Genomic DNA, 20,169 nt, shown 5'->3' with positions numbered 1-20,169 from the left:
AAAATGTCTTTGGCCACTGCTATGATGGCAATACCATGGTATTTTATTATGGTACAATATCAATGTGCCATGGTATATGAATTTGTGACCAGGCTGTTTGGTAAATTTTTCATTCTTTATTGAATATTTCTGGTGGAACAAATGGAAATAAAAGCCTCCTTGGTTTAAAAAAACAATAAAAATCAATAAATATAAAAGTTATGTTGTGGACTGGAAAAATGTGAATTTGTAAAACTATTTTATATTAATATAAATGAACTAATATAAACAGGCATCATAATTTATCACATCTTTAATTAAAATACTTATTCCAATTCTCTGTTAACTAACATTTATATAATTGAAAAATCTTTCTTTAAATGATTCTACTTTATAAAGTATATATTATAAACTGTAGTTTTTTATTTAATTACATTTATTATATTTAATTGGAAAGTTTTCCTCAGACGTTTTTAATTTATTTTGATAATATCAGTGAGTGTGGGTCAAGAGGTCAAATATTCAGCTGCACTTTCACACATTCTATCTGCAAAGTAATGTTGTTGCAAGGTATGTTTTATACATATTTTCATGTATACTCTCTGTCTCATTTCTTCAAAGGAGACACGGGTAGAGAAGAAAGTATTGTGCTGTAGTAGAACCAGCCACTTGCATGGCAGCAACTATGACATCACAGCACCACGCATCATCACTATGTCATCACCGCAGGATCAGCAAGCACCCAGGCAACACGTGGGGTCACTGGTTCATGTCATGTGGATAGTGATGATGGGATTTACTCCAGAAGCCTGGGCCTCCTCAGAAACCCAACCTCATTCCATAAAGATCGAAGGTGACATCACTCTGGGAGGCCTTTTCCCAGTGCATTCCAGGGGCCCCGCTGGTGTTCCATGTGGGGAAATTAAGAAGGAGAAGGGGATCCATCGTATGGAGGCCATGTTGTATGCGCTAGACCAGATAAACAGCGACCCTGACCTGCTGCCTAACATCACTCTGGGTGCCAGGATACTGGACACGTGCTCCAGGGATACGTATGCGCTGGAACAGTCCCTCACCTTTGTCCAGGCCCTCATCCAGAAGGACAACTCAGATGTTCGATGTTCCAACGGAGAACCACCTATCATCCCAAAACCGGAGCGTGTGGTAGGGGTCATCGGGGCTTCGGCCAGCTCAGTGTCCATAATGGTGGCCAATGTTCTTCGTCTATTTGCGGTGAGAGGGATCTTTTTAGCTAGCTTAATTTTAATGAACTACATTTTAATGTTGATTCCTTCAGTTTCAGGCTCCAGAAGGGCTTCAAGGCAGGGGGAAAAAATACTATTAGAAATCACCATACTTTCCCTAGCAGCTTATTATTGAGATTTCATTAAGACAACTCTTTTGTATTATTGTACATTTTCAGATTTATTTTTTTTTGTACCGCAAATTAAGAGTTGCCTAATTAAATATGTACTCATTTGAAACATCTAAACATTGGATAAATCAGAACATACTGTCAATTGGCAAAAAAAAAAAAAAAAAAAAAAAAGATAACACCATCTTATAGGAATAAAAAGTAAAAGAAAAAATTAGGCAGGTGTAATAATGAGCAAACCCTTCTGTGAAAACCTTCAGAATATAGATAGGAATAAAACCGCAAAGTTTGGTGCAATTGAAGTGAAGAATTCATACACAGTGCATGAGAAAAAAAGCTCATTTCGAGAAAAGAGCCTTTGTGTTGTATTTGAAATCATTATCATTGGATTCCCTTCTGTTCTGTGAGGAGCTCTTGCATGGTGTTGCTGCAAGACTGGAATCTGCAGCACTGCAGATAGGGCTAGTGCTACAGGAAGTATAACTAATTGTGTTAAAAGGTTTGGATTGTGTTTCAGCTCACTGGCCTCTGAGCAAGAGCGTCTTAAACGATATAGATTCTTCCTTTATTTTGTTCTGAGAGAGAGTGCATCAGATTTTCCTTGAAGTGAAAAGCGGTTTTGTATTGCACACACCACTGACCTGTGTCTTTCAAACATTGACAACCACAAAGGTGAAATATGCTGTGTGCATGTCATTTAATTTCAAATCCCTTCTCATTTTCAGATCATCATTCAGCTTGCAAATCCTACACCTGAGCTACATTCAATTTCATTCCACCCTCTGCCACTTTTTATGATTTTTTTATTTATTCATTTTAATCATTAATGTTCTTTGTGGTCACGGCTGTGTGTGCTTCTGTGTGCACAAGCTGATAACCTCAGCCAGGAGTTATCTGCAATAATTTTCTGTCATCATAGTTTCAGAGAAGATAAACAATTCATAAAAAGTGACTTAGTCAGAGTTTAGTCATTAGGTTTTTCTCAGGACATTATACCTGGAATTTGTGCATCCTAATCATATTTTGCTGTGGTAATTCATTATTTTTAGTGATACGTTCTGGAACTGGAACATCCTAAAACAACTGTATCTGAATTTTTTAGCCTTTCAATAATATTGGATAAAGAGGAGATTGAAGAAAAAAAAAATAACAAAGGAACCTTGAGAAATATGTGCTGGAGAAAAAAAGTGTCACCTGGATTTCCTCTGAAATGCAAAGCACTACAGCCTTTTTTTTTTTTTTGCTTTGATAACATTCTTAATCTTCTATTGCATCAGAAATGCTTTTATTTTATTAAAAGTTTTCTATTTGCTTCTGTATTTTTCAATTACAATACATATCATGAAAGCAAGCTTTTTTTCTCCCTCATTCACTGAACCAGAAATCTCCAATTTAACAACACTTATATACACCAAACTACTTTTATTTGTTATTTTGTTATCTATATTGTTTTAGTTGTTTCCACAGAGGGAGTTGTTTATATATCATTGGTCTGATTTATATGTTTTTAACTTTAATTCCCTAAAGCAGATTTCTGGTTGTTGACCGTATTTTCTGATATATGGACTGATATCTAAAATCCTCTCTGTAGCCTATAATTTTAATATGTAAACAAAATTAAACAAGAATTCAGATTTGCAAATTAGTGCATATTTATACATTTCCTCATTTTCCTATTTTAACATGACATTTCAGAAAACCTGTAATGCAAAACAATTATCTTAATGTACTGTGATTAACCATCTGGGGAAGTATGGTGATATTTAATATATTATTAAAAAATTGTACCCTGTTTTTCCCTGGTGTGTAATGCCAAGTGTTTTTTTCCATCATTGAAACTATAATTTTGATTAGATTCATAATGTTTAGGGCAAAATGTCAAATACAATTAAAATCTTAAAGTCTTATAAATAAAATTAATAATTTAATAATATAATACTTTAAATGGGTTCATTGAAATGGACAGTGTGTGGACATACCACAATTATTAAATCACAAAGAGATTAAAAATGTAGAAACCATCAAAACGCCATCTTGAATCTTTTTCTATAAATGCTGATCTTCATATCAGTTTATGTCCATGTTCTTGACTGAGTTCTGGTAAGTAGGAACTGAGGATGACAGATATTAACTATAGCATTACGGAGGATCCGCTCTCCATTAAAGCCCACTCACCAGCTCAGACTCATGATGGGAAATTGCACATGAGCCCAAAAATGCAGCTTCCCTGTTTTTAGCTACAAGCAGCTTCTGCTCTGTCGCTTTAGCTGAATGAGTGTGGACCTTTAGCACATTGATTGACACGGACAGATAGCCAGCCTTTATGGGTGGCATGTAGTCTCTTGGTCTCACATTCTATTATTAATATTATTCACAAATCCAGAAAATGCTGTTTTAATGACAACACAAGATGTCTTTCTATAGATAAAGATACATTAACCATTCTATATCTGATGCATATTGTAGGTATGATATTTGGCCTTAAACAGGTTTATGTATAATTGAATTAAGTGCCATACAAAAATTGAATGAGTTCAAGATTTTTTGTTTTTCCTTAATTGGATTTTATCTTGCAATGTGTTTACTTTTAAAATAATAATTTGGAATTTCCTTTAAAAAAAAAGCTTTTTATGAAATTTTTCTGTAATAAATCAAGGAGCATCAAATACTAAAACAATAATAATAATAATGGTCAGGCAACCTAAAATGTATTTTAAGTGAATGTTTTTTTTTTATCTGAAATATTATTTAATCTGGATGAATCAAGCTGAATATTTGGGGTTATATCCGGCCACCAGTGGAAGTCACTTTTAAGGGTCAGATCATGACAAAATAAAGCAGATGTTCATATTTTCACAAGAATAAATGCTTAGGGAACATATGTTGAAACACTTCCAGGAAATGTTTTCATGTGATTGCTGTTAATGTTGACATGACTCAAGTGTGGAAAGGCTCGAAGGCTGTAATGTTTATGGTGCATAACAAATCATTATCTGTATGTTTCAGCAACAACCTCCTATATCAGTTTTTTTCCTTTGTATATTTGCATTCAAATGTTTTAGAATTGCATTTGGATGGGAAACGCATTGCAAACTTTGAATATTGTTGTTTCTCATGCAAGATGTAACAAGTGTCTGGATGGCCATGGGTGTTCAACAGTGTTGATCCACAGACTGTAATGTATATGTTGTATAATGGGGGAGGGGTTTAAATCTGTCCTAGTATGTGAGCTAGTAGAATTAAATATATTGTATGGCTTATGGCTGAGAAATGGCAACCTTGTCTCTTGATCTGTCTCTCTCTCCCTCTGTGCTTAACATAATTTGACTAAAACCCCTCTAATCCTTCCAGATAATCTGTCAAATGGTCCTCTCCCTCTTCTCTCCTTCTCCAGTCTTCTCTGTATCCACCTTTTCCTCACAGTCCACTGGCCGGCTTCTTTAAAGAACCTTTTATCAAACCACACGGGCTCGGCAGACATTAGTCTGTGCAAAGCCTAGTCCAGTGACATCAGCTGCGTCATTAAGAAACTAGCACAACAGTAAATTAATCTTCTCATCATTTTTTTTTTTTTTTTTACAAACAAATGCTTTAACCGTGGTAGCTCGTGCCATCTGTATTTCCCCATGATTTTTTTATGAGCCACAGCAAACACTGTCAGTAAAGCTAGGGTTGTTTTGCTGTATGATACTTGCTAGGACAATATTACTACAACAAACGTGCTGGTCTACTGAATATGATTATCTTCAGACATGATTAGCTTTATCATGTAGGAGTGTGATATTTCTTTTACACAACAGTTCAATAAACAAGAGGGCAGCCTAGAATGTAACTCAAAGCTGTAAATACAACAAGGATAATTGGAATATGTGTTATGCAAAATTCATAAAATGATGGGAAATTTACTAGCAATTACAGAGTGAAATTGTTCTACACCCTTTTGTTTTTGTGTGTAGATAGTATCTTAGACCTAGTATTTCCAGATATGTTGTCCATTGTCACTCTGCCATAGAAAATAGTCTCCAGGCCACTTTTCAAATTAGTATTTTTGAACAAACTGGTGAAGTGAATGATTCAGTGACATATATTTTGTTATCTGAAACACGAATAGCTTCACCCAAAATCGCATACTCTTTGAGTAGGCAATTATTTTGAATAAGTACCTTGTAACTGCTGAAGAAGCATGTTCTATATGGTATGAATGTAATATGGAGATACTGTATCCATCATATTGGTGTTGTTATGTGACCAACCAGCATCTGTTATGTCGCTTTAGTGCCATTCACAAATCCTCTCCCATGGCCTTGTGGGATAGTGAAATTTCACTGACTTTTTGCCAACTCTTTTATGAATGAATGCAGACATACTACTCATATTGTTTTTGCCTACTGTATGGATGTCGTCAATGTTTTGCACAATTCGGTTGAGTAAACGATTCACTGAAAAGACAGTCACTTGTCGTCACCTACTGGTGCAGCAAGGTGACATACAGAAATATTGAAAACCCCAACACTTAATGAACAAACATGCAAACAGACAGAATGTTACAAACAGCAAAACATGCATTTCAGCAAAATGTTCATTATTCTGATGTGTAATTGAATTTGAACTATTTACAAAGCCAGTAAAATCAGTTTCACAGATCAGAGATGTTTTTTTCAGCAGCTACATGTGTGTGAAAAGGGCGTAAAGTGAGTCTTGTTGCTCACTGATGTGTTATGCATCTTCAATTTCACAGATACCTCAGATCAGTTATGCTTCAACAGCACCTGAGCTTAGTGACAACAATCGCTATGACTTTTTCTCCCGAGTCGTGCCGCCTGATTCCTTCCAAGCCCAGGCGATGGTAGACATCGTCAAAGCCATGGGCTGGAACTATGTTTCTACTCTGGCATCCGAGGGCAACTATGGAGAGAGTGGTGTAGATGCTTTCATCCAGATATCCAGGGAAGCAGGTACAGAAAACTGGATTATGTGTGTGTGTGCTTTAGGTGTAGCTTAATTTACCCAGATTTACCAAACCAGGATTTTCCATAATTAAAGTGGAATTTATCACAGTCTATCCAAAGATTTAACACGTCTGGTGTTGTATTTGATGAGGAAAGAGGATAATGATCAGGGGATAAAGGTTTCATGTGCTTTTCTCTGTCTAAACAAGTTATTAGTCACCTAGATGGAATGATAGACATGCTACAGACTGACCTGCAAGTCATATTCAGTTAAAAGAACTTGCAATCAATTATTTTATTAATGTCCATCAAGTCCTTCAAAACGGTCTATCCTGTTATATTTTTAATCAGGAGGTCTCTGCATCGCACAGTCTATTAAAATTCCTAGGGAGCCAAGACCAGGAGAGTTTGACAAGATCATCAAAAGGCTAATGGAGACATCCAATGCCAGAGGGGTTATTATCTTCGCTAATGAAGATGACATCAAGTGAGCAGTCTTTCAGTAGTAATTCTGAATCTCTCTGAGGCAGGAGTAATATATATATATATATATATATATATATATATATATATATATATATATATATATATATATATATATGTGTGTGTGTGTGTGTGTGCGTGTGTGTGTGTGCAATGCATTTATCCACCAATACATATACAATACATATTATGCACATTATTTTGGGGCGGAGTATCTCTTAAAATTATTGATTTATTTATTTGGTTTTGAAATCAGCAGTAATCAACAGATTCCTAACAATAATGGATCTGATTGTCCTTATCTTTAAAAAACCTGCCTTTTGTGAGGTGTCTCATATTTCTGTATTCTTTTATTGTAGGCGTGTCCTGGAAGCAGCAAAAAAAGCCAATCTTACAGGTCACTTTTTGTTTGTGGGATCTGATAGCTGGGGAGCAAAAAACTCACCCATTTTAAACCTGGAAGATGTGGCTGAGGGTGCGGTTACTATCCTCCCCAAGCGGGCATCCATTGATGGTATGAAAGGATAGCACAGCCCATTCCAAATCAATGAAGGCTTGTTAATTAAAAAGGAAAATCCATCTAAATGCAGTGTTAGGTAACATTTTCACACTTGTAAGGATAGTTAAACCAAAAATACTGTAATCATCCATGTCATTCCAAACCTGTATCTGTTTTTTTTTCTGTGAAAGTAAAACAAAAAACATTTTTTAAGAATAGTTATGCAGCTTTTGCTATACAACTATAGTTGAAAATGACAGAGATGACACAAAAATTCTGCTTATGTGTAATAAAATAACAGCATAAGGTTTTGTAATGATTACACAAATGTTTCATCTTTTCATACCCCTTTAATCTGTTTCTCAGGGTTTGACCAGTACTTCACCACAAGATCACTGGAAAACAACAGGAGGAACATCTGGTTCGCTGAGTTCTGGGAGGATGACTTCAAATGCAAACTGACACGTCTTGGCATCCGAGGCAACAGCGGGCTGAGGAAATGCACAGGTGAGGAAATCATTTCCAACAAATTTCTCCCATAAATGCAATAGTATTTGAATTACCATACGTTCATATGCCTTTAAGATGTGTAAAGCACATTTAAGTTGATTATTCCCTAAACAAAGCTTTTAGATTCCCGTCTTGCTGCTTTCGGTCTTTCAGGAGAGGAACGAATCAGCCGGGATTCAGCATACGAACAGGAGGGGAAGGTGCAGTTTGTGATCGATGCCGTGTACGCCATGGCCCACGCACTCCATAGCATGCACATTGACCTCTGTCCGGGTTCGATGGGCGTTTGTGACAAAATGGACCCGGTGAATGGAAGAATGCTGCTGAGTTACATCCGTGCCGTTAATTTTAATGGTAAGTCTTCTCAAGGACAGAGCTGAAGCATGTGAGCCATTCCAAACATTGTGAAGAGACCTTGAAACAGTCCGAATTTCAGTAATGGGCTTGTATTCATACAGTGCAAGACTTAAGAACATCACAGGAATTTGAATGTAAGCTTTTATTTCCGAGGAACGCTTTTGTTTGAATCTGCCAGGAGGATTAAACACAATAAACAATCTCAAATCGAAAGGCTTGAGACTTCACTGTGAGACTGACAGGTGAAAATTGGTGCAGTGTAGTTTCCACGAGAGAGAAAAAAGGCCAGAAACGAAGCTGCTGTTTCCAAGTAGGAGGGCTGTGAGTCCCATGCATTAGTCAGAGTGGGGCGAGAGAGGTCAGCATTCAATCCCAGCCTGAAGGGATCCACTAATGCACAATGCAGCAGCGCACATACTTGTTTTCACCCCCTCCACTCGTCTCTCTCCTTGTCTTTCATTCTCCCTAGGGCAGTGTCTCTTCAAACACAAGGCACATTTCCTTTTTCAGTGCTATCATTTGGTGAAAATCCCTTCTCTTTTCGTTACTCACTCCTGAGAGATTTCTATGAAAAGCACAGCTATTCAGTTTACGCACAGTGGACATCCTCACACTTTTCAGCTTTGAGAGCCTAAGGGGAACAAAACGCTGCATGGAGACCTTGCCCCTTGTGATTTGCAGTTTATAAATCGAAAGGAACGTGAGATAGAGTTTACTTTGTCTTCACAGAATTACATCTGAGAACACCATATTTTCTTGTAAGCAGAAAGTCACTTTTAAAGTTACATATGACAATTGTACTTTAAAGGAACACTCCACTTTTGAAAACAGGATCATTTTGCAACTCCCCTAGAGTTAAACAGTTGAGTTTTACCGTTTTTGAATCCAATTCAGCCAGTCTCTCGTTCAGGTGGTTGAAAAGTTCCTTGATTATTACGCCGGAATGGGAGTATAGTTCATAGCAATTTTGGCCCAGAAAATCGCAACTTTCGTCTGTCTTAGTACTCGATGAAATTACAGAAGTTTCAAGTTTTAAATAGAAAAAATACAGAAACCCTTTTTGTCATTCATCAAATTCAATGATCTATACTAAGCTAAACTACCACCAGACCCGGAAATCAGCTGAATGCATTTGAAAACGGAAAAAACACAACTGTTTAACTCTAGGGGAGTTGCAAAATGAGTCTATTTTCAAAAGTGGAGTGTTCCTTTAAAATCAAAGGGTGTGCTGAAACATGTATTTCTACGCATTAGTGCAATTTTCTGCCCTAGAAATAGGTCGTTTCTATTCTCTTGTTTCAAATGATTGCATTTGAAGTAATATGTAGTGATGTTGAATTTCAAAACCCTGTGTTTACTCTGAAGGCAGTGCTGGGACAGGTGTGATGTTTAATGAAAACGGTGATGCCCCAGGACGTTACGATATCTTCCAGTACCAGCTTTCTAATACCACCAACTCAGGATACAAAATCATCGGCCAGTGGACCAACCACCTACGACTCAATGTAAGCGTGTTAAGCTCCTTGGTAGATTGCAACATTTTTGAATGCATGTTCTTGAAATTTCCCTCTCTCTTTCTGTAAGGCTGAGGAAATGCAGTGGTCTGGAGGGGATAAACTGGTTCCGGACTCGGTTTGCAGTTTTCCCTGCGAGTCTGGGGAGAGGAAGAGGATGGTGAAGGGTGTGCCGTGCTGCTGGCACTGTGAGCTATGTGACGGCTATCAGTACCTCCTGGATGAGTTTAACTGTGATATGTGCCCTTTTGACATGAGGCCCACTCCTAACCGCACAGGCTGCCGTCCCACTCCCATCATCAAGCTGGAGTGGAGCTCTCCGTGGGCCATCATCCCAGTATTTCTGGCAGTGCTGGGCATTCTTGCTACATCAGGAGTCATCATCACCTTCATCCGCTTTAACGATACTCCCATAGTCCGTGCTTCGGGCCGAGAGCTCAGCTATGTTCTCCTGACAGGCATCTTCCTCATCTATCTTATTACCTTCCTCATGATCGCTGAGCCGAGCAAGGTGGTCTGTGCATTTCGCAGGTTGTTTTTGGGGCTGGGCATGTCCATCAGTTATTCTGCCATGCTCACCAAAACAAATCGGATCTACAGGATCTTTGAGCAGGGAAAGAAATCAGTGACACCACCTAAATTTATCAGCCCTTCATCCCAGCTGATCATCACATTTATTTTGATCTCAGTACAGGTGTGTGTACATAAATATATATACATATGATAAATTTACATTTCTTGATTTAGCAGATTTTTTTTTATTCAAAGCAAGTTACCAGACCTTGAGCAACATACTAGGTGAACTTTTGTTTTCCTCATTCAAACATTTTAACATGTAGTATTATTATATTCCCATATATGATGAATTAATGTTTTGATGTATTTCAGAAGTGTTCAACAGATTTTTTGCCATTTTGTTTGTTGAAAAGGAAAATTATTATTATTAATAGTAAGGCATGATTTTAATTATATGATAATGAACATATAAAAAAATTGTCTATAATATTAGCACAACATGAGTCAATGTTAATTTAAATTATTTGCATAATAATCTGTGCTTAATTTACTCTTTGTCAGACTATTTGCTATGCAAGATATTTACAGGGTTGTCACTGTACTCTATGTTCCCGAAATACATTTTTGTCTGAGAACTTCATGTGCATTGAATAATTAATGAAGCAATATGTTGAGTGTAGCATGGAGGTGCAGTAATTTCACTGAAAGCTCTTCGCTTTTTTTGGTGTTCCATTAATGTTGTTAATTCATATTTTTTGAGGAAACATTAAGAAACATGGTCTCCTTCACAAAGATGCTCAAGGAGTTGAATTCTTTTAACTTAGATATCATGGACCATTACAGACATTAATCTTGTATAAACATTTATTCCTACTTCTTTTCTGCTCACAGCTCCTGGGTGTTTTCATTTGGTTTGGGGTGGTTCCCCCTCACACGACTGTCGACTTTGATGAGCTACGTCCCCCCAACCCTGAGTATGCGCGTGGGATCCTGAAATGTGATATGTCAGATCTGTCTCTGATTGGCTGTCTGAGCTACAGTATGGCGCTGATGGTCACATGTACAGTCTATGCCATTAAGAGCAGAGGGGTTCCTGAGACCTTCAATGAGGCCAAACCCATCGGCTTCACCATGTACACCACCTGTATCATCTGGCTGGCCTTTGTGCCCATATTTTTTGGCACATCACAATCCACAGAAAAGGTAAATTGTTAATATAATATAGATTAAGATGGATTATTAGATTTCAAATTTGAACTCTATACAGAAAAACCAAATTGTTAATAATAGTTGTACTTTTTGTTTTTCCATTACTACCTATTTTACCACGTAAAAATACATTAAAATTAGCCCTTAGTATACATTTAAATTTAATTAATATTTCTGTATATATATGTGTCACATACATTGCAATAATTTAACTATTGTTTGACTCTTTATGTTTAGGTTTTTTAATCTGTTCCTAGATGTAGTCATTCATATAAAATCCTGAGTCTTGCTACCGTGATATTAGAAGGTTCACTAGTGCCATACAGAAATATGATCTTCACCCTGAGAGTGTCTAGATATGCATTTCACTAGATTAGACGATTCTGTTTCAGTTAATGATGCTGCAACATTTTTTTGTGAATGCTTCAGCCATAATCAGATAATAGAAACCTAAAAAACTGTATCTAATATCAGGTTAACATAATTGCTATTTAATTGTGGTGTTATTTTGTGTGGGCCTAAAAGCTGTTCAGGTGTTAGCCACACTTCATGCCTTTAGTCATTCAGTTTTTCACGTCTATTCATCCTGGGGGGGATGGTTTTGCTTACAAAGCACAGGGATTTAAAAATGGAAAGTATTCTCTGACTAATAGGGAGGACTTTTAGTGGCCGGTCAACCGCAAAGCTTTTGTCCCTCAGGTGGTCTTCAAGTCTTTTCATTTCTTGTAAATGAAAAGAAGAGCATGGAAGAATAAAATAACAGACCTTACAGCAGGCTGCAGTCATTTGTGTGCTGCTATCTTACATTTTATCAAAATGAGTTTAGATTTTGAAGTATATTTTACGTATCTTTATATTTCTAATGGGGGGGGGTACCATCACAGCTTCTTGTGGGACAATTTTTAACAGCATTTTAGACTTAAAGCAGTAATTATTTGGTTACATGCTGCATAATCTCATAAGAGGTCTCAATTACAATATTTATATCTCATAAATTAACTAAATTAAATAAATGACTCACATTGCAATAAACACATGATATAAGGAGTCATTTTTGGTTCATATTACACATGCATAAACTGATGGAATTATTTGCATGTGGCTGATTTCAGCATTTTGTCTTACATGATTAATAGTCATTATACTGATTTCCAGGAAATGCATTCTGACAGTCAACAGAGTTTATATAAATATGTGTGTGTAATGTGCAGCGATATCTCAGTGCTAAAGCCCTGATGGCTGATCTACATCATGTGATAGGTCATGGCTGAGGCCAGGCTAAAATATTACTCTTAATCTTTTTTCTGCCCTGAACCAGATGTTCATTCAGACCACCACACTGACCGTATCCATGAGTTTGAGCGCCACGGTGTCCCTGGGCATGTTGTACATCCCCAAAGTCTATGTCATCGTCTTCCACCCAGAGCAGAATGTTCAGAAGCGCAAGCGCAGCTTCAAAGCCGTGGTCCAGGCAGCCACCGTTTCCACTCATCTCTCTCTGAAATCCAGCGACAAGCAGAACGGAGAGAGCAAAGTTGAACCAGATAGAGCCCAATAAAGACCAAGAGGTAAAAAAAATGTGGTTTATATTATTTTTTATAATATATACATATTTATTTGTTTATTAACAGAAATATAACATGTGCTATCTGTGTTCAGGCCTGTGTACATCCTAATGAAGTAGTCTGAGAAACAGTCAAGGCAAACTGTTGCTTGCTAAATCATTCATTTTGCAACCACTAATGGATGAGGATCGGCAGAGGATGCGCTGATATTTTTTTTTTAATATCTGCAATACAAGAGTCTGGGTGAGAAAAACACTAATATAATGTGTAAATGAATTGTACAATATGTGCAGAAATTAGAGGATCAGTGGATTCTTTGTGATGGGGAACTCTCACATCAGCTTGAGACTGAAAATATTTGTTCCCGTTAATATTTCCCTTGTCACCACCGCATGATCCGTTGAGTTAAAATTATAGATTCATGAATTTGTGATGAAGAAGGTCCATACAGCGTCCCTTTGGAGAACCCCCCGACACCCTGCAAAAAAAAAAAAGGAAATTTCTTCCACCAGCTTTTTTGAAGGACTAAGTGTTTGTATCTGATGTGTCCAAATGAAATCGGACTTAAATTAGGGCAAACATCAATGATGCACGTTCAGTTTCAGTGTCTACTCCATCCTTATTCCCTTATCCTAAATACATATGATAAAATATCAAATGAGACTGTCAGAGCTACAGAGACAATGTTGGGATCAAATGTGTTTCAACAGCTGGAGTGAACACTCTTTGAACTCTTTGCTTTTAAAAATGTGCCATAACTTTGTTTCAGAATAAATGTTTTAAGTGTCTTGTGCGCAGTCCTCATAGGCAATATCCTGTATTATTAAACATATTTATTAAAAATGATAGATTACCAAGAAAAAGACAATCTGTAATGAAACAACAAAGTTTTGAAAAGAGATTTTATGTTTCCTTGAGCTTACCAAGAGATACTGTTTTTAAAACAAATATATTCTATTGATAAGTATTTATTGGTTAATTTAAATTAAAATCATAAGATTTTAGAGACTGAGATCCTTTTATTGTCACATGCAGCTGGGGTCACTCGTATCTTAGTAAAGGTTGGGGTGGGGTGGGGGGCATGCATTATAGTTCAATTACTTGTATCACTTCAAGAAGCAGTTAATATTAAATGATGACCATGCAGTTACTGTAAACTCAGGTTCTAAGTTGGCTTAGTTAGCCTTGATGAATTTTGTGGGTGTCTTGTTTTCATTTAAGAGATATAAAAGAGAACTGGAATAAAATTATTGATTGAATGCATGTTGGAAAAATTATTTAATAAAATCTTGATAAAATTAAGTGGAAATTGAAGAAATCATGTTACTCTTTAGAAACCAGTATGATTGTGAGAGTTTCTTGTTCATAGTGTTTTAAAACAAAATTACATACAATGGTTCTATTACTCTTGGGATTGTCCGAAACCTCTGTTACTCTATGAAAGCATCACATGGCCTTTTTAAAAGCAATTTTTGGGCAAACAAAAAGAGAGAAAACATGCTTTTTATATACATTAAATGTAATGACAGAAAAGCATTGTCATGTTTACACAATTTGATTGATTGCTGTATGATTTTTCCAGTTCTTTTGCTATAGTATGCTATTTTGGTGTTTAGAAATAGCTGAAATTTTTTTGCAAATTGATAAAATGGTCTACAAACTTGGAACTAGTTCATAGCCATACAATTATAGCAATTCAGCAGTGTTGGTGAATAAAAAGTATGAGACACACTTATTACCTCTTTAAAGGAATAGTTCGACCAAAAATGAAAATTCACCCTCATGTCATTCCAAACCTGTATGTGTTTTTATGTTATTTGTTCTTTTGAGCACAAAAGAAGATATTTTAAAGAATTTGAAGTAAAAGGTTGACAGTCGTAGCTACCATCAATTGTTTGGATACCAACATTCTTCAAAATATGGTGGCTTTTCTTTACTGGAAACAGGTCAAAATCACAGTTAAGTCAGGGTTAATGCGTTAGGGGGCAGTGCAGAGCGACATGAGTCCATTTGTCAACACGAAGCAGCGCAAGCGTCGGAAGTGACGTAAATGTCGCGTTGTGATTTGTTGATGTTTGTGTCAAACTCGGTCGGTCGTTGTTACGAAAGAAAAACCTCGAAACCGAAGGAATAAAGTCGATCTGTGACGACTGTATTAATACACGAGACCTCGTATTATGTTAGGACAGGTATAGCCATACATGCAGCGAACAAACGGTTCATAGACAAACAAAAACGGCCGTTTATTCTCTGTGTGTAACTCATAACAACATAAATCACCGAAAGCCATCCAGTGATGACAATACTCCCGAAGAAGAAACCGGCCTCCACCGCAAGTGGCGGTGATCATACGGACGAATCGGACAGACGAGGAGGTTCTGAGTCTCACCCTCATCCCCTCGCAGGACGCTCGGGGTCCCGACCCAGGGCCTCTCCTCCGCCTTGGACATATCAGGCCACGCCGCACACGTCCAGAGAGGATCGGCGGATCGAGGCGAGCGCTCGCCCGCGGCCGGCCTCCCCTCAGCCCGCTACCGCTGGAGCACCGGTCGCGCAGTGCGAAGGGAGTGCGAACTCGGTTGTGGTCGCAGGTCGCGTCGAGCTGCCCTGCGGCGCAGGTGGCGTTGGAAGCTGCTGTTCGGGACCCGGACTCAGCAAGCGGAGACGACAGGCGGTCTGCTCCAGCGGTTTGACAGGTGGAGGAGGAAGAGTGGGATGCGGCGGTGGAGGAGGAGGAGGCGGCAGTCCAGGCTCAGAACCCGAGGAGGGAGCTGGAGGCAACAACAGTGAAGACGAGTATGAGAACGCGGCCAGATTACAGCTTGTGGACCCTGCCACAGTCGAGCAGGTATTGGATGCTGGCATTTGGCAGGATACTTGGCAACACGAGAACAGGCTGCCAGTTGTGTCATCTTCTAAAATGCATAAATGCATAGGCGCTGTTCTAACGCATAATAGAAAAGTAAAAAATTCTCTATACATGTGCATTATTTATGTTATTGTATACGTGTTGATTGTCATTCATTCTTGATGGACAAGAAATAGACCTAGATGCTCTCTTAAAATATATGTTATTCACAATTATGATATAAAAACTTCATGAAAATAATCATGAAATAAAAAGTTGAAATTATGACGTAACGTCATAAAACTAACCCTACGTAATGAAAGCAAAATTGAAACTGGAAGGTGACTGAGCTTGTCATTTATTATTCTTTGGAAGCTGAATGTTAGGCAGAAAGTTTTCTTTAATCAACTATCCTATTAATCTTTATGTCCAAATACTTCTTGGGGACACTGTCAATTTTGTTGATTGGAATAAATACTCCAAATGTCCTCATTGTTCTATAATATATATTTTCCTGGTTGCTTTTTGGCCTACAGCAAGAAGAGTGGTTCGAGAAAGCCTTAAGGGAAAAGAAAGGCTATGAAATCAAAAAAATGAAGGAAGATGGAGCATGTCTTTTCAGAGCAGTTGGTAATATTTCTCTCCTGTATTTAGGGGTTATTTACTGGAAAGCTGAGTCAGTTTGCCTTTAGGACATGTGCTGTGCTTTGAATTTGCTGAAATTATAGTTTAGCAGTGCAGATGTAATCATGTGGCTATTACAGTGCATAGGTGCCATATTGTGGCAAATAACAGTTTTTCAGTCCTAAAGTATCACAACCTTCATTTAAAAATCTATAATTTCTGTATTATTATTATTGTTGTTATTTTTATTGTTGTTGTTGGAATCAATTTTTTTAGTTGCAATATGCATATAATTAATTTTTTTTTTTAATTATGAATGACTGGGGAAGTCATGAAAATTCATTAAAAGTTGACAACTTTGGATTACAAATGTAATGATGTTATTTTAGTATTATTTATATATTAATACAGCTTTTCTAAATGTTAAAGTGCTTTTATCATCTCACCATTTTTTAAAGCTGATCAAGTGTATGGTGACCAAGATATGCATGATGTGGTACGGAAGCAGTGTATGGATTATTTGGTAAGTCAGTTTATTATTTAACAATATTTAAGATTTATGCGATCAGCTAGAGACAAAAAAAGATGGAAAATCTGACCACTCCCCAAGTTACCCCCACAAGCCACACCCCCAGCACTTATGATAAAAAAAATAAACTTTAGCACATTTAAAGTTTTATTTTATGTTATAATAATACACACTACTGTCCTGTAAAAAAAGGCAGCATTTTATAATCATGATAACATATTATAATAATGTACTATAATATATTATAGTAAAGTATATATAATTGTTGTTATTATTATTATTATTAAAGTACCTGCCAAAAGTTTGGAAACATTAGTTATTTTTTATCTTGAAATATATATCTTCTGTTCATCAAGGCTGAATTTATTTGATCAAAATAAAGTAAAAAAAAAATATATTATTACAATATTGTAAAATTATTATTGCAAATTATTATTATTATTTTAAATGTTAATATATTATAATATTTAATGTTAAAGCAATAGCAATCTCAAATTCTCATTGGCATTCATAAAAAGTTTTACTACTCTCATTTGCCACTTTGAATCACTTGAAAAAAAAAACATACCTGGTTTAAGAATAAACGATTTGCATTTAAAATAAAGTTAACTTTGAAGTGTGAATTTGACCCTTTTTAATGATCAAACAAGGTGCACTTTAGATTTTTTGTTTATACTTCCATTTCAGACGAAAAACTCGGATTACTTCTCCAGTTATGTCACAGAGGACTTTACCACATACATTAACAGAAAGAGGAAGAACAACTGTCATGGGAACCACATTGAGATGCAGGCCATGGCAGAAATGTACAATCGGCCAGTGGAGGTTTACCAGTATGGCATAGGTTAGTCAATGTCTGTTGAATTCCTGGTGTCTCATTGGCTGTCAGTGGTATATTTTAAGATAGAAGAGGAAATATGTTTTACTTTTATTTGAAAACTCCCATTTTCTAGAGCCAATAAACACGTTCCATGCCATCCAAGAGAATAAGGATGAGCCGATACGTGTCAGTTACCACAAGAACATCCATTATAACTCTGTAGTGAACCCCTACAAGGCTAGTGTTGGGGTGGGGCTGGGCCTCCCCTCCTTCAAACCAGGGGTAATATACTTTAGTGATTTTTCACTCAATAATGAAAATTTGCTGAAAATGTACTCACCCACAGGCCATCCATGATGTGGATAAGTTATGTTTTTCCAGAAATTTAGCTCACTAATGGATCCTCTGCAGTTCATGGGTGCCATCAGAGTGAGAGTTGAACAGCTAATAAACAATTCAAAATACATTCATTGATGGACTGGAGTTGTGTGGATTACTTGTGGATTGTTGTGATGTTTTTATCAGCCGTTTGAACTCCAATTCTGACGGCACCCATTCACTGCAGGGGATCAATTGAAAAAAGAAACAAACTCATCTGTGTCTTTAATGGCCTGAGGGTGAGTACATTTAAATTTTGGGGTTAACTGTTGCTTTAATATCTGTTAATTTGTCTTTGTGTAGTACGCTGACCAGAGTCTCATGAAAAACGCTATTAAGACGTCTGAGGAGTCATGGATTGAGCAACAGATGCTGGAGGACAAGAAAAGAGCAACGGATTGGGAGGCCACCAATGAGGCCATCGAGGAGCAGGTGGCTCGTGAGTCCTACCTGCAGTGGCTTCAGGACCAAGAGAAGCAAGCAAGACAGGTATGAAACCATACCAGCCATCCTAATCAAAGGAAATTGAAACGGCTTTGAAACATTTCCCCCTCTATTTTTCCATTCAGCCCCGTAAAGCTAGTGCCACCTGCAGTTCTGCCACAGCGGCCACATCCAGCGGCTTTGAGGACTGGGGATGCCGGTCTCCCCGCCAGCGCAGCTCTGCCCCCTCTCCAGAGCATCCAGGCCCAGCTCACCCCGAACCCCCTGTCAAACCTCCCTCTCCAGCTGGAGCTTCACTGGCTCTTCCCAAACCCCCGTCACCATGTGCCCCAGGTCTGTATGTGCATGTATGTTTTCTTTGCTTACACTAATGCACAATTCTTGCTTTCTAACTGGTTCTTCCTGGACTTCTTTTTTTAGGTCCAAGTCATCAGTCTTCCGCCAACTCTTCCCTGGTGTCGCTCTACCCAAGCCTGGGCTACAGGACTCTAATGCAGGAGATGTCACCTACTGCCTTTGGTAGGACATTGCTTGCTTCAGTATAAATGCTTGTTGATCTATACTTTGTGTCTTTAAACAAGCTTACTTAATTAGCTGGATTTTTCATTTTTAGGTTTAACAGATTGGGAAGACAATGACGTTCTAGCCTCAGTTCTGGCTGCTTCACAACAAGAATACCTTGACAGTTTGAAGAAAAATGCAATGCACAGAGAATCTTCTCCAGACTGCAGTTGATATAATGGACAGCACAACTGGCAGCACAAACGACCGAACAGCTGCATTTCTAGATTTCAACACCTTGCAATGTTTCTTCCTCTCCCCCTTATAAATACCACTGTATTATTATTATTATATTGTTTTGCCAACTAATTTTCCTTAATTTCATTAAGCTTCTCGGACCTAGTTAGGCATGTTTAAATAAACATTATAAAATGAATATTAAAAATATCATCTCAACTGTTTAATATTATCAGGTGTTTTCATTATTTGAGCCGAATACATTAATTAGTATAAGAATGTTGAAAATATTTCGCTTTTTCCCATACATTTTTCAAAATTGACCAATGCAGCACAGCAGGCTGCAGGGTTTGGTTATATAAAGATGAAAAATAAACAATTCAAATTGCTTCACTGTTTGTAAACAGTCCAGATGCTTTTAGTGAAAATTGAGGTTTCATTATTAAATATAGACATGTAACTAACATCATAACATACTATATGTCATATATCCACATGTGTATATATTTTAGTAAAGTGCAAAATGTAAATATTGTGTTTTTATATTGTGCTATTTAAATGTATAAATTGTATATAAACATTTATGTCCATGTAAATTTTATACACATATTCTGTAGTCTATAGTAAATTATAGTTTGGTCTAACACTTTTTATTACAGGCAGTTCCGGAAGTATTCTTGCCACTTTATACAAAGTACCTCTATTTTCAGGGGTTCAATAGTATTTGGTTAAAGTGACAAATGTAAATATAAGCACAATTTTAATACTTGGATGAAAATTCTTTTGCAGTCAATGGCTGCCTGTAGTTTGGAGCCCATGGACATCACCTTTC

At 37.1% G+C, this 20,169-nt stretch overlaps 2 protein-coding genes across 2 annotated transcripts; both read left to right on the top strand.

Moving 5' to 3' along the window:
- Nucleotides 1–664: 664 nt before the first annotated feature.
- LOC127968401 (metabotropic glutamate receptor 6-like) lies at nucleotides 665–13,744 on the top strand. Its single transcript, XM_052569597.1, is given in 12 exon segments — nucleotides 665–710; nucleotides 713–1,212; nucleotides 6,093–6,309; nucleotides 6,655–6,790; nucleotides 7,146–7,300; nucleotides 7,652–7,792; nucleotides 7,949–8,149; nucleotides 9,518–9,657; nucleotides 9,737–10,360; nucleotides 11,074–11,385; nucleotides 12,710–12,959; nucleotides 13,051–13,744. Coding segments are annotated over 11 exon segments (2,712 nt in total). The 3' UTR covers nucleotides 12,950–12,959; nucleotides 13,051–13,744.
- A 1,251-nt stretch (nucleotides 13,745–14,995) lies between these two features.
- Nucleotides 14,996–19,730, top strand: LOC127968654 (OTU domain-containing protein 5-A). The gene is made up of 9 exons (XM_052569981.1): nucleotides 14,996–15,804; nucleotides 16,341–16,434; nucleotides 16,887–16,951; nucleotides 17,645–17,801; nucleotides 17,911–18,059; nucleotides 18,459–18,644; nucleotides 18,725–18,932; nucleotides 19,020–19,118; nucleotides 19,213–19,730. The coding sequence occupies exons 1-9, from the start codon at nucleotides 15,253–15,255 to the stop codon at nucleotides 19,332–19,334; spliced, it is 1,632 nt and encodes a 543-aa protein (XP_052425941.1). The 5' UTR covers nucleotides 14,996–15,252; the 3' UTR covers nucleotides 19,335–19,730.
- Nucleotides 19,731–20,169: the final 439 nt, after the last annotated feature.

This window comes from Carassius gibelio, chromosome B11 (assembly GCF_023724105.1).
Source record: "Carassius gibelio isolate Cgi1373 ecotype wild population from Czech Republic chromosome B11, carGib1.2-hapl.c, whole genome shotgun sequence".
In the NCBI taxonomy this organism is placed as follows: domain Eukaryota; kingdom Metazoa; phylum Chordata; class Actinopteri; order Cypriniformes; family Cyprinidae; genus Carassius; species Carassius gibelio.
The sequence above is the reverse complement of the archived record's forward strand: the minus strand, read 5'-3'. Positions and strand labels throughout refer to the sequence as shown.